Source organism: Oncorhynchus tshawytscha, linkage group LG22 (genome assembly GCF_018296145.1).
Source record: "Oncorhynchus tshawytscha isolate Ot180627B linkage group LG22, Otsh_v2.0, whole genome shotgun sequence".
Classification (NCBI taxonomy): Eukaryota; Metazoa; Chordata; class Actinopteri; order Salmoniformes; family Salmonidae; genus Oncorhynchus; species Oncorhynchus tshawytscha.
In genome coordinates this window covers 3011850-3025107 of record NC_056450.1, presented here as the reverse complement: position 1 = coordinate 3025107, position 13258 = coordinate 3011850, and the positions used below count along the sequence as shown (strand labels likewise).

Here is a 13258-nt window from a genome sequence, read left to right as displayed (position 1 = left end):
AGTCTATGGAGGACAACGTATGACAATACATGCTTTGGTTTAGTTTACCTGGCCACTGCTTCATGGGCTCTTTTTGTGCCACAAATGTTAGCATTTGAAACAGTGGCCAGGTAAACAAGACCAAAGCATGGATTGCTGTCATTACTTGTCCATAGACTGCTAAGAGGGTATCCTTTAAGACATACAGATACACATATAGGCTACAGCTCCACCCATACATTCACATAGACCAGTTTTTCCCAAATCCGGGCCTCGAGTTCCCCCGACAGCACACATTTTAATTGTAGCCCCGGACAAAAAGATCTGATTCAACTTGTCAAGGGCTTAATGATTAGTAGACAAGTAGAATCAGGTGTGCTTCTCCGGGGCCACTACAAAAATATGTACTGTTAGCGGTACTGGTGGACCGGAGTTTGGAAACATTGACATAGACCACCTGCCTTCTCCCCTACTAGTCAAAGCTAAACCCCTCATTGAGCGTGCTGAGTAGACCGAGAAAGACACAATTTCAACCCAGACATGCACATAAAAACACTTATAAACGTATCCTTTTTCTGCCTGACCATCCACAACAATTCGTCTTTTGTTTTGAGCAACGTAATAATCAGCGGAGAGAGAGAAGGCGGGAGAAAGGAGAGCCTTGTTGTTAGCTACATCTGCTAAATGACACACACACACACACACACACACACACACCACCACTCCCCCAGAGCAAAAACAAACATTTTGCCAAAACTAACACTAACACCCAGCCCCCCAACCCCCATTTTGCCCAAAGCCCTGTTATTTGGGTGCTGGATGCACTTAACTAGCCGATGGGAATCATTATTAGTGTATGGGCTAATTATCTTGTTAGGGGAGGAAGGAGGGTGAATTACAGATAGGGAGTCTATTTTGGGGGGTGATTCACCCCCACCCTCCCCTTTACACAGAACAATACGCAATCACACAAATATAACTCCTCCACGCTCTGTTCTGCACCAACACAAGAGCAGCAGTCACAACAGCAAACCTATCTTTTACCGGAGAGTACAACATGCCTTTACATAGGTAGCCATAGAACTGGAGTCCAATCAGAACAGGCACGACAAACAGGTTGCTTCGTGGTGCTGGTATTAAGCACAATACAAAAACACACATTCAAAGCAATCTGGATAGGTCTGCTCTTTCCCTTATCAAATGGTAACTTCTCACGTACCGTCATCCTTTTTAGGATGCATTTAGTTCTCCTTTGAAGAGCCACCGGCCGGGTTACAAAGAGCCCTAATCTGGGAGTTCTGGTTCCTTTGTGCCTCGGTTGGCGGATGGTGTGGTGGTGATGGAGAGATGGGGAGGGAGACGCTTTGCTTTCCCTGTTCTCTCTCTCGCCTCTCCCCAGCAGCTCTGAGTAGCACAGCCAGGTAGACAGACACACACACACACACTGCTGCGCATACACACACTGCTGCGCATACACACTCGCCACCGCACACACTCATGCGCTCTCACACACACACACACACACACAGTGCCGCACTCTCTAACAAGTCCAGACCCTTTCAGAAAACAAGGGGACTGCCAACAAGACACACCAGCCCAGAGGAAGACTAACGTTATTGCAGGAAACAAGCCAGGTGAAGCCACCAGCAGATAGCATTCTAGGCTAGTAGGAAGCATCTATAGTGCACACAATCACTGCCTGCCTCCAACACATGAGGGGATGAGCTAGCTAGTAACTACAACACACCAGTCATGGAGGCAGAGCACACACACAAATGACATGAAAGCTAAAATCCAGAGAATGACACTGCCGTCAAATCAATTGTCAGCGGTGGATAGATGGATCGATGGATAGAGAGATTGCTCACCTGTGTCCTTCCTCCGTTCCTTTCTGCCTCCTTCAGCACATTATCCTGGCTGGTGTGCACATCGAACCGGCACGGAAACGTAGCTACATCCCCTCCTCTCTCGCTGTCCTCTCTCACCGACGTCGCTCTTCTTCTCTCAGTGATTTATTTAATTATTTCCTCTCTCTCTGCCTGCCTCCCCCTCCTCCCTCCCTGTAGCACAGTTGCTACAGCTGTCAGTGTTGCCTTTTTTTGTGGCTATTTAATTCCCTGTTTCTCTCACTTTCTGACGCCTCTCCTCCTCCGTCAACTGCTTTTTTGTTGTTGGAGGAACTAATGTGCAGCAAGGGACAAAAGGAGGGAGTGCCTTGAACATTAAGAACCAATATTATACGGTACAGTGATCTCTCCCTCTCCCTCCCTATCCCTCTATCGTTCTCTCTCTCTCTAAGACATCTCCTCCTGATGTAGCCAGGCATGGGGGTAGTGGTGCTAGCACTAGCGGTAGAGCGTTCGTCCCCGGAGACACAGTGGTACACAGCTGAGGCTGCTGGGAAAACGCGACATGGATGCGGCGCTGAGTAGAGAAGGTGGTGCGAGTACCACTGGAGAGCCCGGTGCAACCTCCGCCTGAGCGCATCCGGGCTTTCAACGCCACCCCCTCCTCCCACCTCCTCCCTCATCATCCAACACAGAGGGGGGTCTGTTCACACTCCCAAGGCCCAGCCGAGTGCTCAACTAAAGGCTCACACAACGAGCCTGACAAGGCCGGATCAGTAAGCCAGCTAGCGCGCTCCGTTTGGAGGGAGAAGAAGCCTTGTCTTTTGTTGTGAGCTGTGTGTTTTGATTAGGTCTGTGAGGAGGCAAGCTAGCATAGGCCCTACTGTACTACAGAGTATAGGCTATGTGACAAATCAATGGAGAGAGGTGCTATAGCAAAAGCCGGAGAATGTAGGCCTACTTTAAATCGTTTATACTTACACGATTTTTATCCCACTTTATACCATTTTTATAGTGTACAATTAATCTTGAATCTGGCATCTGCCAATCAATATTTTCCAAAGAGCAAATATTCCGACCGTGAAGATATGTTCTATTCTGTACCATGCTGTCTAGTGAGTGTATTCACCACTGGTTAGTGAGAAATACATGTCTAATACAGCGAGTACATCTAAAGGCTTATAAATAAAACATAGTGATGCTACAGTCAGTGTGTGAGGTCGTCCACAAAATAACAGGGGGGAGAGACAAGTATTCAGAGTGGTGGTTTACCACATTCATTAATAAACAACATTCACCTTAAAGAGCCATTTGCAGCTCAAACAATAAGATCAGCATCATCTAAGATGTGGCTGGAGAAATGTAGCCCCTCTTAAATTCATAGACAGGGCTTTGGATGCAAGGACTGCCCATTCATGGTATGAAATGAATGGTTTAACCATGTTTTGAGGCTATACAGTGTGAAACAGCTTGAATTGTGGATTCTGATGGGGTATGACAGTTGAACTAAGCTCATGACGTTATATTCTATGAAAATCAATGCAGGTAGCCTAGCGGTTAAGAGTGTTGCGCCACTAACCGAAAGGTCGCTGGTTTTACTCCCCGAGCTGACTAGGTGAAACAATCCGCCGATGTGCCCTTGAGCAAGGCACTCAACCCTAATTGCTCCAGGGTCGCCATAAATAATGGCTGATCCCTGGCCATGACCCCACTCTCGAGGGTGTCTCAGGGGGAGTGTGATATTCACCCCCAAAAATATTTCAATTCACATGTGTATAAAACAGACGTGTACATCTGTGAAATAGGACAAATGTAAGTAACCACCTAATTATTATTATATATCATTCATTTAAAAGTGTAAATATGGATGTACCAATCGCATATTGTCCCATTAATGCATATTAATTTCTGTCTTTGAAGAACCAGAAAAATCCAAAGGTAAAGACAATAGCTGCTTGTACAATAATCTGCCTGAATATTTTAAGAGATACACCAATAGGTTTGTTAAACAGATTGTTAATGAAGTCTGGATTGAATTTGCAGTTTTAAAGTTTTAATCTGCCATCGAAAAATTCCAGGCGAACCCCCTTGGGATTCCGTAATGAGGGCCTGTAGTATTTCCAAACAAATTCCCAATTATGGGAAACGTCCGGAAATATATGTTGGCCCCACCCAGACCAGGGACTTAATTGCATTGACTAAAAATACATTCCTGATTATCTCACTTTTTCCTTTTCGTACTAGCCAATGAAATGTCTGCAAAAAGTAAAAGAGATATGACAGAAACCCTGCCTGGCTTAGTACCTACAGTACTGTACTGTACCAACCCCATATAATGTCATTATACGACTTTAAATAAGTACCTACAGTACTGTACCAACCCCTCATAATGTCATTATAAGACTATAAATAAGTACCTACAGTACAGTACTGTACCAACCCCTCATAATGTCATTATAAGACTATAAATAAGTACCTACAGTACTGTACCAACCCCTCATAATGTCATTATAAGACTATAAATAAGTACCTACAGTACTGTACCAACCCCTCATAATGTCATTATAAGACTATAAATAAGTACCTACAGTACTGTACTGTACCAACTCCTCATAATGTCATTATAAGACTATAAATAAGTATGTCTTACTATCATCTTACAATAATCCTGAGTTGTTAACAGCTGGCTTGAGCCTGTTGAAAACTTAAAGATACATCATAATATGAGTGATAATAAAACAGAAGGGCATCAAAACAACTTGTTATACCTCATTATACCTGCTGGCTGGTAGGTTTCTATTCTGTCGTCAACTTCCATTGTCCTCCAAGAGTTGCTACATATTTTCACACTGCTAGTATTTTATCTGACATCATCACCTGAAACATATCTAGATATACACTAAATGTCTCCATATGGAGCAGTTCTATATGTATCTTTGCCAAAATCAACCACTTAAATCAGTAATTCAACAGTAATTCAACCAATCAACACCACATTCTACACAATAAACCCACATATTCCACCTAAAGGGAGGGAGCCTACTACACGTGTAATATGATGGACAGCTAAGAGACAGACCCTCAGACACTGTTACACCCAGGTGGACACACCCTGAGTCTCACACACCGACATAGTGCAACTGCACCACAACGACCTAACGTATTAGTAGAGTCCCCTCCCCCTCCTCCTCTGAGCCAATAGGTAGGCTATTTCAAGGACAATTTCCTGTTTTTTCCTCTTCCTCCTCCCTCACTCCTCTATGGCCACAGCAGCATTGAGCCAACCCTCTCATACAAAAGCACTGAAAGACTACTGTAGATATCAATATCTACTGTAACTAACCTTAACTAACTCATTTTCTCTGTAGCACAGAGAACGCAAACATAAAACATGTTCCTTACAGATGCATGGACAACAATATACAGAATATATCACATGCTATATGATTACGCATGCACAAAACACAGCAGCATATGAATCACCATGTACACACACATTCAATGATCGCATGTATGTATATTACCTACAGACTGGCGGTCAGCATCCGGTAACTGTGCTCTCCTCATAGAGCAAAGGAAGGGTATGCTGTCTCTGGACAGAGCACAGGCATCCCTTATAACACACCAACACACACCAACACACACGCTGGCGCACTACCCGGCAAAACATGCTGGCGCAGCAGCATATATGCATTATAGACAACCTGATAGAGAGGGAGAGAGAGAGAGAGCGCGATATGCCATGATATACCACACAGCAAGAGAGACTATAGGGTGACTTACAAGACATTTAGGTAAGTTATGTTTATCTTCTACGTTAACCATTCTCTAACAATTAGAGAAAGTGGTTCTCATTTCCAACATTAGCTAAGAGCTTAAAATGCACACCATGAGATTGCCTCTCTGTGATGCTGAGAATAGAAAACCCAAACCAGAGGATTCATCGGCACAGACATTTTCAGAACACTGTGTCTCAGTATCACCGCCAGGGAATGTCAGAAGAAACGGAGAGAGGTATCGGTTAACAGAGAGTTATTGTACAGAGGTATCGGTCAACAGACTGTAGGACGCAACAACTAACGAGAAGAATCTGTGCACTGGAACAAAGTTTTCGTAACTGATTGTTTGGACAAATCACTATTTTGCAGGTGTTCGAATCTTTCGAATTTCAGAAGGGGAATGGACATTTTGCCCATATACTTGTCCGTAACTTGCAAAGAGAGGGTGTGGAGCTACGACTCTGCTTCCGCTCCTCGTTCGAATAACTTTTCTAACATGTCTCTCCCTGAAATTAATTGAGAATCTGACACAGTTACGCAAGATTTTAGTTCTGGGTTTCTGAGATTAAGAGATGAGAGGAAATAGGTGTCAAAGGCAATAGAAGGAACAGAAAGGAAGAGGGAAAAGAAGAGGGGGAGAGAAAGTGCAGGAGTCAGCAGTGAGCTGAAGACGTCAACTGCGGTCACCACACTTTGAGCGAGAGGAGTGTTAAAACCATGACACTTTATAGAAGGGAATGCTCCGGAACTAAGATGTGCTTAATTTTACCGGGTTGCTTCAGAAAACGTTTGAGTAATGTTCAGCCGGACTGTTATGCGTGTGCACAGGACCATTTTGACATCATAGAAGTCAAATAGAAAGTTGATTCTTTATCATTAAAGTGCATTTACTGATATAGAAGCACCCATGTCCTCTAAGAGTAACTAAATATGTGTGTGTACCTAGCTTGGTCTTGATTTCATGCTCATTGGTTAAAAGTATATACAATGCATTACAGAAAGTACTCAGACACCTTCACTTTTTCCACATTTTGTTACATTACAGCCTTATTTTCCTCATCAATCGAAAACGCAATACCCCATAATGACAAAGCAAAAACAGTTTTTAGAAATGTTTGTAAACATAAGTATTCAGATCCTTTAATCAGTACTTTGTTGAAGCACCTTTGGCAGCGATTACAGCCCCGACTTTTCTTGGGTATGACGCTACAAGGTTGGGGCGGCAGTTAGCCTAGTGGTAAGAGCATTGGGCCAGTAACCGAAAGTTTGCTAGATCGAATCCCTGAGCCGACAAGGTAAAAATCTGTCGTTATTCCCCTGAACAAGACAGGTAACCCACTGTTCCTAGGCCGTCATTGTAAATAAGAATTTGTTCTTAACTGACTTGCCTAGTTAAATAAAGGTAAAAAAATGGGATGGAGAATAGAGTTTCTCCCATTCTTTCAAGCTCTGTTAGATTGGATGGGGGGTGTCTCTCCAGAGATGATCGGATTCAAGTCCGGGCTCTGGCTGGGCCACTCAAGGACATTCAGAGACTTGTCCCGAAGCTACTCCTGCGTTTTCTTGGCTGTGTGCTTAGGGTCGTTGTCCTGTCACCCCAGTCTGAGGCCCTGAGTGCTCTGGAGTAGGTTTTCATTAAGAATCTCTCTACTTTTCTCTCTGTACATCCCCACAGCATGATGCTGCCACCACTATGCTTCACCGGAGGGATGGTGCAAGATTTGCTCCAGACGTTACGCTTGGCATTCAGGCCAAAGAGTCAAATCTTGGTTTCTTGACCAACTCCAAGCGGGCTGTCATGTGCCTTTTACTGAAGAGTGGCTTCCGTCTGGCCACCTGAGCTCAATTTCAAGTCTATTAGCAAAAAGGTCTGAATACATTCATTTTTGATACATTTGCAAACATTTCTAAAAACCTGTATTCGCTTTGTCATTATGGGGTATTGTGTGTAGATTGATGAGTAATTATTATTTTTTAAATACATTACAGCCTTATTCTAAAATGTAACAAAATGTGGAAAAAGGGGTCTGAATACTTTGCGAATGCACAGTATAGCGACCGTATGCTTTTCTTTTGTATAATGGATTCTATGCACAGTATAGTATAATAACATATTTGCTAGCCTATTAAGCCCCTGAGGAAATCAAGAAACGTAAGTGGTGGCCGGACGTCTTTCTAACATCTGCAGTCAATGAACAGATCAATTGGCAGTAATTGCATATTCCCCATTTGGACCCTTGAGGACCGATGTTGAGTATGGACTGGCTGGTGAACTAGGCTAACCTCTGTTTGTTTGCAGGGAAATTCGAGAGACGTTTGGGACGAGACCGTGTGAGGGAACAGTTTCTAATGTGACTCTTCCTTCTTGGTCAGGGGTTCCCAAACTCTTTCACTCGGGCCCCTCTTCCAGCATTGGGGAACATCGCGCACGCACCACGTCTATATCTATGTGCACAAGCACTGTTCATGACACAAACTGTTCACACCCCTCTTGTTGGTGGAGATCATTTTGCAGTTTTAAAGCTAATTTTCTTTCAATTCTAAACCTTTTGCGATGTCTAATGTGTATTAATTTATTATTTGAGTGACAAAACAATTGCAACAATATCAATGGGCTAAAAAAACAAAAGAAAAATAACAGCTGACATGGGCTAGTTGATCTGGAAGTTTCTGACAAATTGTAAATATCTCTAAGGTTTGCAAAGACTAACCATGACAAGACGAACTAATGATGCACAACCCAATTTCAAAAATGCATCTTGTGCATTCTATGATTACAACTTTCAAGAGCAAGTTTAAAGCCAGACACCGACCCCTCGCGTGCCCCACAGTTTGGGAATCACTGTTCTAGGTGGTCTAATTTTCTGTGACAGCCAGACAAACGGTGTTGTCAAACACCTTGTATCCAGGTTGCCTTGGTTTCTCCCTCAGAGGACATGAGGAATCTGAAATGCCAGTTAGTGGCGTAAACACTGAACACCACGAAGGTAGAGGAGCATGCCATGTTACATTACCAAAGAGTGAAGGGAACGTGGTTAACTAACTATAAATAACTTCATTGTTTCATTTCACAGTCCAACTATTCAATTAATTTACAATCAGTAAGCTAATGCTAATACTCTTGTTTGTTTGCTAGCCAGCTACAGAAAGCTGCTTCACGGAAACCAGGTGTAATACATGTGTATAATATGTAACACTAGTACTCACGGTCTTCTCCTGGACATGGCATACCTGGCTTCACTGGGATACTGGGGAAGACTGCAAGAGAATGATGAACGACAACTATGAATACCCAGAGACATGTCCAATCTAAACCTCTGAACATACTAACTAATGGTTACTCAAATTAATGTGTATATATCCTAAACCACTGAATTAAAAGTAAATTATTTGCATTGAGATAATAGTACAATTATTGCAGAGGAAGAGGTGAAAAGAGAAACAGAGAGGAAGAGGTAAAAAGAGAACAGAGAGGAGGAGGTAAAAAGAGAACAGAGAGGAGGAGGTAAAAAGAGAACAGAGAGGAGGAGGTAAAAAGAGAACAGAGAGGAGGTAAAAAGAGAACAGAGAGGAGGAGGTAAAAAGAGAACAGAGAGGAGGAGGTGAAAAGGGAAGTAGAGGAGGTGAAAAGGGAAGTAGAGGAGGTGAAAAGGGAAGTAGAGGAGGAGGTGAAAAGAGAACAGAGAGGAGTAAGTGAAAAGATAAGTAGAGGTAAAGCGACAGAGAAATGAGTGCAGACAGACAGAGCCCTAACTAACCGTGCAGCAGGAGTCCTGAGTTCCTGTTGCGGCTGTAGATCCGGAAGGCCTCCTGCAGTTCCATCTGAGAGGAGATGGTACATGGGTCTCCTATGGGACACAAACACAGATTATTCACTTATTTCATACACATGTAGTCAAGATCAACTGAATTTTTTTTCCACCCACCGGTGCGAGACCAACATACCCTCATCGTCGATCCACTTGAGAGTGATTGGCTGCTGCTGGGCCAGGCTGCACATCACCCTCACCTCCTCACATAGTCCCATGTAGGTTACTGTGGCAGCCAAGTCCGTGATTAGCATGTCCCTGCACACACAGGATAAATAATATAACATTATTCAAATCACACTCACTCTTTCACATTGCTTCACACCAGGGTTTGGGCAAAAGGAATTACACCCAATTGTATTCAGTCAATGTCGAAATGGCTTAAATAATGGAAGTCTGGATGCCCAAGCCAGACATGTATTCAATACATCCACTTCAGTCACTTCTTTAGATCTCTCTGGAGGAACTTCTTCAGCAGTGGTTAATGGACCGAATAGATGTGTGGGCAACATGTTTTGTAAATAGGGAATTACAACAGCTACGGACATTCAACCGTCAAACACTCCCTGACTGCCATTTGAATGTGATGAACAGATCAAGGAATATAAGGATGCGAAATGACCTGTGGCGAATGTGACGGCCTGTGCAGTGACATGTTCTGCCCCACCGGAGGAGGGCGCCACACACTGAAACAAGCTGCTGCACAATGTGTGGACACTCAAGTCAACCAACAGTCACTCTCATTCAGATATCGCTCTAGTCCTTTGATCATTACTTTATGTTCAATTTCAACTCATCCCTGTAAAGTACTCTCACTTGCTTGGATCAATGACACAAGCACAGGCCTATGGTTCTCTGCTATGGATAGCAGGTGCTATGGTGTAGCCATTGCAACTCCTATGCATGTATGGGCTATACTGACTAGTTCTACCATATGCATGTATGGTTCTCTATACAGAGACCAGTTTGAGTCCAATGACAGACAGTGGCTCCTACAAACCAAAAGCAAGAGACACAAGGCTACTCTTCTCCCACCTCACAGCTGCATTCTACAATACACCAGCTATCCAGCTGCTCTTTGTTGGAATGAAGACAAACTCTGGCAATTAAGTCATACTTATTCCTGAACCGAGAAAACCCCTGTCACACTTGATATGCGGGAGAATTCAGTCCCTGCTGAACAAGTGTATTTGTGAGCATGTTCAGTGAAAGGAAAAATAAAAGGCCAGATGCAAAGCACACAGTTAAATCATACAGCTAACAGCTACAAAAAAAGTGTCTCGTAGTAGGATATTCCTAAGAGATTTGGAGGCACAGGTGACCCAAAATAGTTGGCTGTACTAGGATGGTCATATGGATTTTTTTTTAAATAGTTCCCCCGTTATGTTGAAATCACAACTTATTTATCTCATGATCACGACATGACCAAAAGTACCTCGCATCATCCATTAATTTGTTCAGATGCACGATAACCACTTCATCAAGGAGCCCTGTGGCTGCGTTGATCACAGGGCATAGAAGCCCTGAACGATGCCTGACAGGCAGCCCCGCCTACCAAGCTGCAAGCCGCCCCCAAGACCATAGCCAATTGCATGCAAGCAACAACGCAGCTAACTTTGCTAGTCTTGTGAACTAGCTAGTTAGCTATGTAGTCTTGTTAGCTAGCTAAATAGCTAGCTTGTTATTTGTGCTGGTTGTCAGCTTGCATAACTGATGTGTATAATTATAAGGGACATTTACTTTTTAATATTTACAGGGGGTGAGCTCCATTCCTTACAGATTGATTAGATTCAAATACCCTGAGGCTGAAAGGAAGGCAGGATGCTGCCTTGTGGGCGGTTTTATAGGTAAGGCTCCTTGCAGACAGCCTACTGGGAAGCATCCTGACTTATCAGCCTCTGAGGTGGCTATTTAATCTGATCAGCCTGCCAGGAATAGAGCCCTCCCAGTCTTGATCATATACTGAATCGGTGAGTGAGTTTATATGGAGGTGCATAGGAGATGTTGAACACACTGTGACTTTTAAAACCTACTCTAACCAGAAACTGTGGATAGATGGTAGCATTTGTGCAAAACTGAATGCGCAAACCACCGCATTTAACCATGGCAAGGCGACTGGGAATACGGACCGAATACAAACAGTGTAGTTATTCCCTCAGCAAGGCAATCAAACAAGCGAAATGTCCGTACAGAGACAAAGTGGAATCTCAAATCAATGGCTCAGACACGAGACGTATGTGGCAGGGTCCAAAGACAACCACGGACTAAAAAAAGAAAACCAGCCACTTCACGCACACCGACGTCTTGCTTCCAGACAAACTAAACACCTTCGCCCGCTTTGAAGATAATACAGTGCCACAGCTCTCCTTCTCCGTGGCTGACGTGAGAAAGACATTTAAATGGGTTAACCCTCGCAAAGCTGCCGGCCCAGACGGCAACCCTAGCCGCGTCCTCAGAGCATGCGCAGACCAGCTGGGTGTTTAAGGACATATTTAATCACTCTCTATCCCAGTCTGTTGTCCCCACATGCTTCAAGTTGGCCACCATTATTCCTGAACCCAAGAAGGCAAAGGTAACTGAACTAAATGACTAATCACACCATAGCACTCACTTCTGTCATCAGGAAGCGATTTGAGAGGCTAGTCAAGGATCATATTACCTCAACCTTACCTGTCATCCTAGACCCACTTCAATTTGCTTACCACCACAATAGGTCCACAGACGATGAAATCGCCATAACACTGCACACGGCCCTGGTCTCAAACCCGCCCTATGCAATTGGGTCCTGGACTTTGACGGGCCGCCCCCAGGTGGTGAAGGTAGGTAATAACATCTCCACTTCGCTGATCCTCAACACTGGGGCCCCACAAGGGTGCGTGCTAAACCCCCTACAGGGGGGTGTACTCCCTGTTCACCCATGACTGCGTTGCCATGCATGCCTCCAACTCAAATCATCAAGTTTGCAGATGACACACCACTAGGAGGCTTGATTACCAACAACGACAAGATGGCCTATAGGAAGGAACTGAGAGCACTCGGAGTGTAGTGTCAGCAAAACAACCTCTTACTCAACATCAATAAAACAAAAGGAGATGATCGTGGACTTCAGGAAACATCAGAGGGAGCACCCCCTATCCACATCGACGGGAGAGCAGTGGAGAAGGTGGAAAGTTAAGTTCCTCGGCATACACATCAAGGACAAACTGAAATGTTCCACCCACACACACAGTGTGGTAAAGGCTGTGCAACAGTGGCTCTTCAACCTCAGGAGGCTCAAAAAATTTGACTAGTCACCTAAAACCCTCAAACTTCTACAGATGCACAATTGAGAGCATCCTGTCAGACTGTATCACCGCCTGGTATGGCAACTGCACCGCCCACAATCACAAGGCTCTTCAGAGGGTGGTACAGTCTGCATAAGGCATCACCGGGGGCAAACAACCTGCCCTGGGCCTCTGTGCGCCTATGTAGATATTCCTTTTTTTTAATGATCCGTTTCCAGCTACAATAGTCATTTACAACATCAAATGTCTACACTGTATTTCTGATCAATTTGATGTTATTTTAAATGGACAATTTAATTTGCTTTTCTTCAAAGGACATTTCTAAGTGAGCCCAAACTTTTGAACAGTAGTGTATATACTGTATCTTATACCATCTATTACATCTTGCCTATGCTGCTCTATTATTGCTCTTCCATATATGTATATATTCTTATTCCATTACTTACTTAGATTTGTGTGTATTATGTAGTTGTTGTGGAATTGTTAGATACATTGCTGCACTGTTGGAACTAGAAGCACAAGCATTTCGCTATACTCGCAACATCTGCTAACCATGTGTA

General features: G+C 43.8%; 1 protein-coding gene across 1 annotated transcript in view; it reads right to left on the bottom strand.

The window, feature by feature from the left end:
* LOC112233897 (protein kinase C zeta type-like) overlaps positions 1 to 13258 on the bottom strand; it is a 151640-nt gene that overhangs the window by 115563 nt on the left and 22819 nt on the right. Inside the window, exons 2-4 of the mRNA XM_024401800.2 lie at positions 9551 to 9672; positions 9364 to 9453; positions 8813 to 8863 (exon numbers count right to left, since the gene is read on the bottom strand). Of these exons, the coding sequence (XP_024257568.1) occupies positions 8813 to 8863; positions 9364 to 9453; positions 9551 to 9672 (263 nt within the window). The remainder of the gene's footprint in view (positions 1 to 8812; positions 8864 to 9363; positions 9454 to 9550; positions 9673 to 13258) is intronic.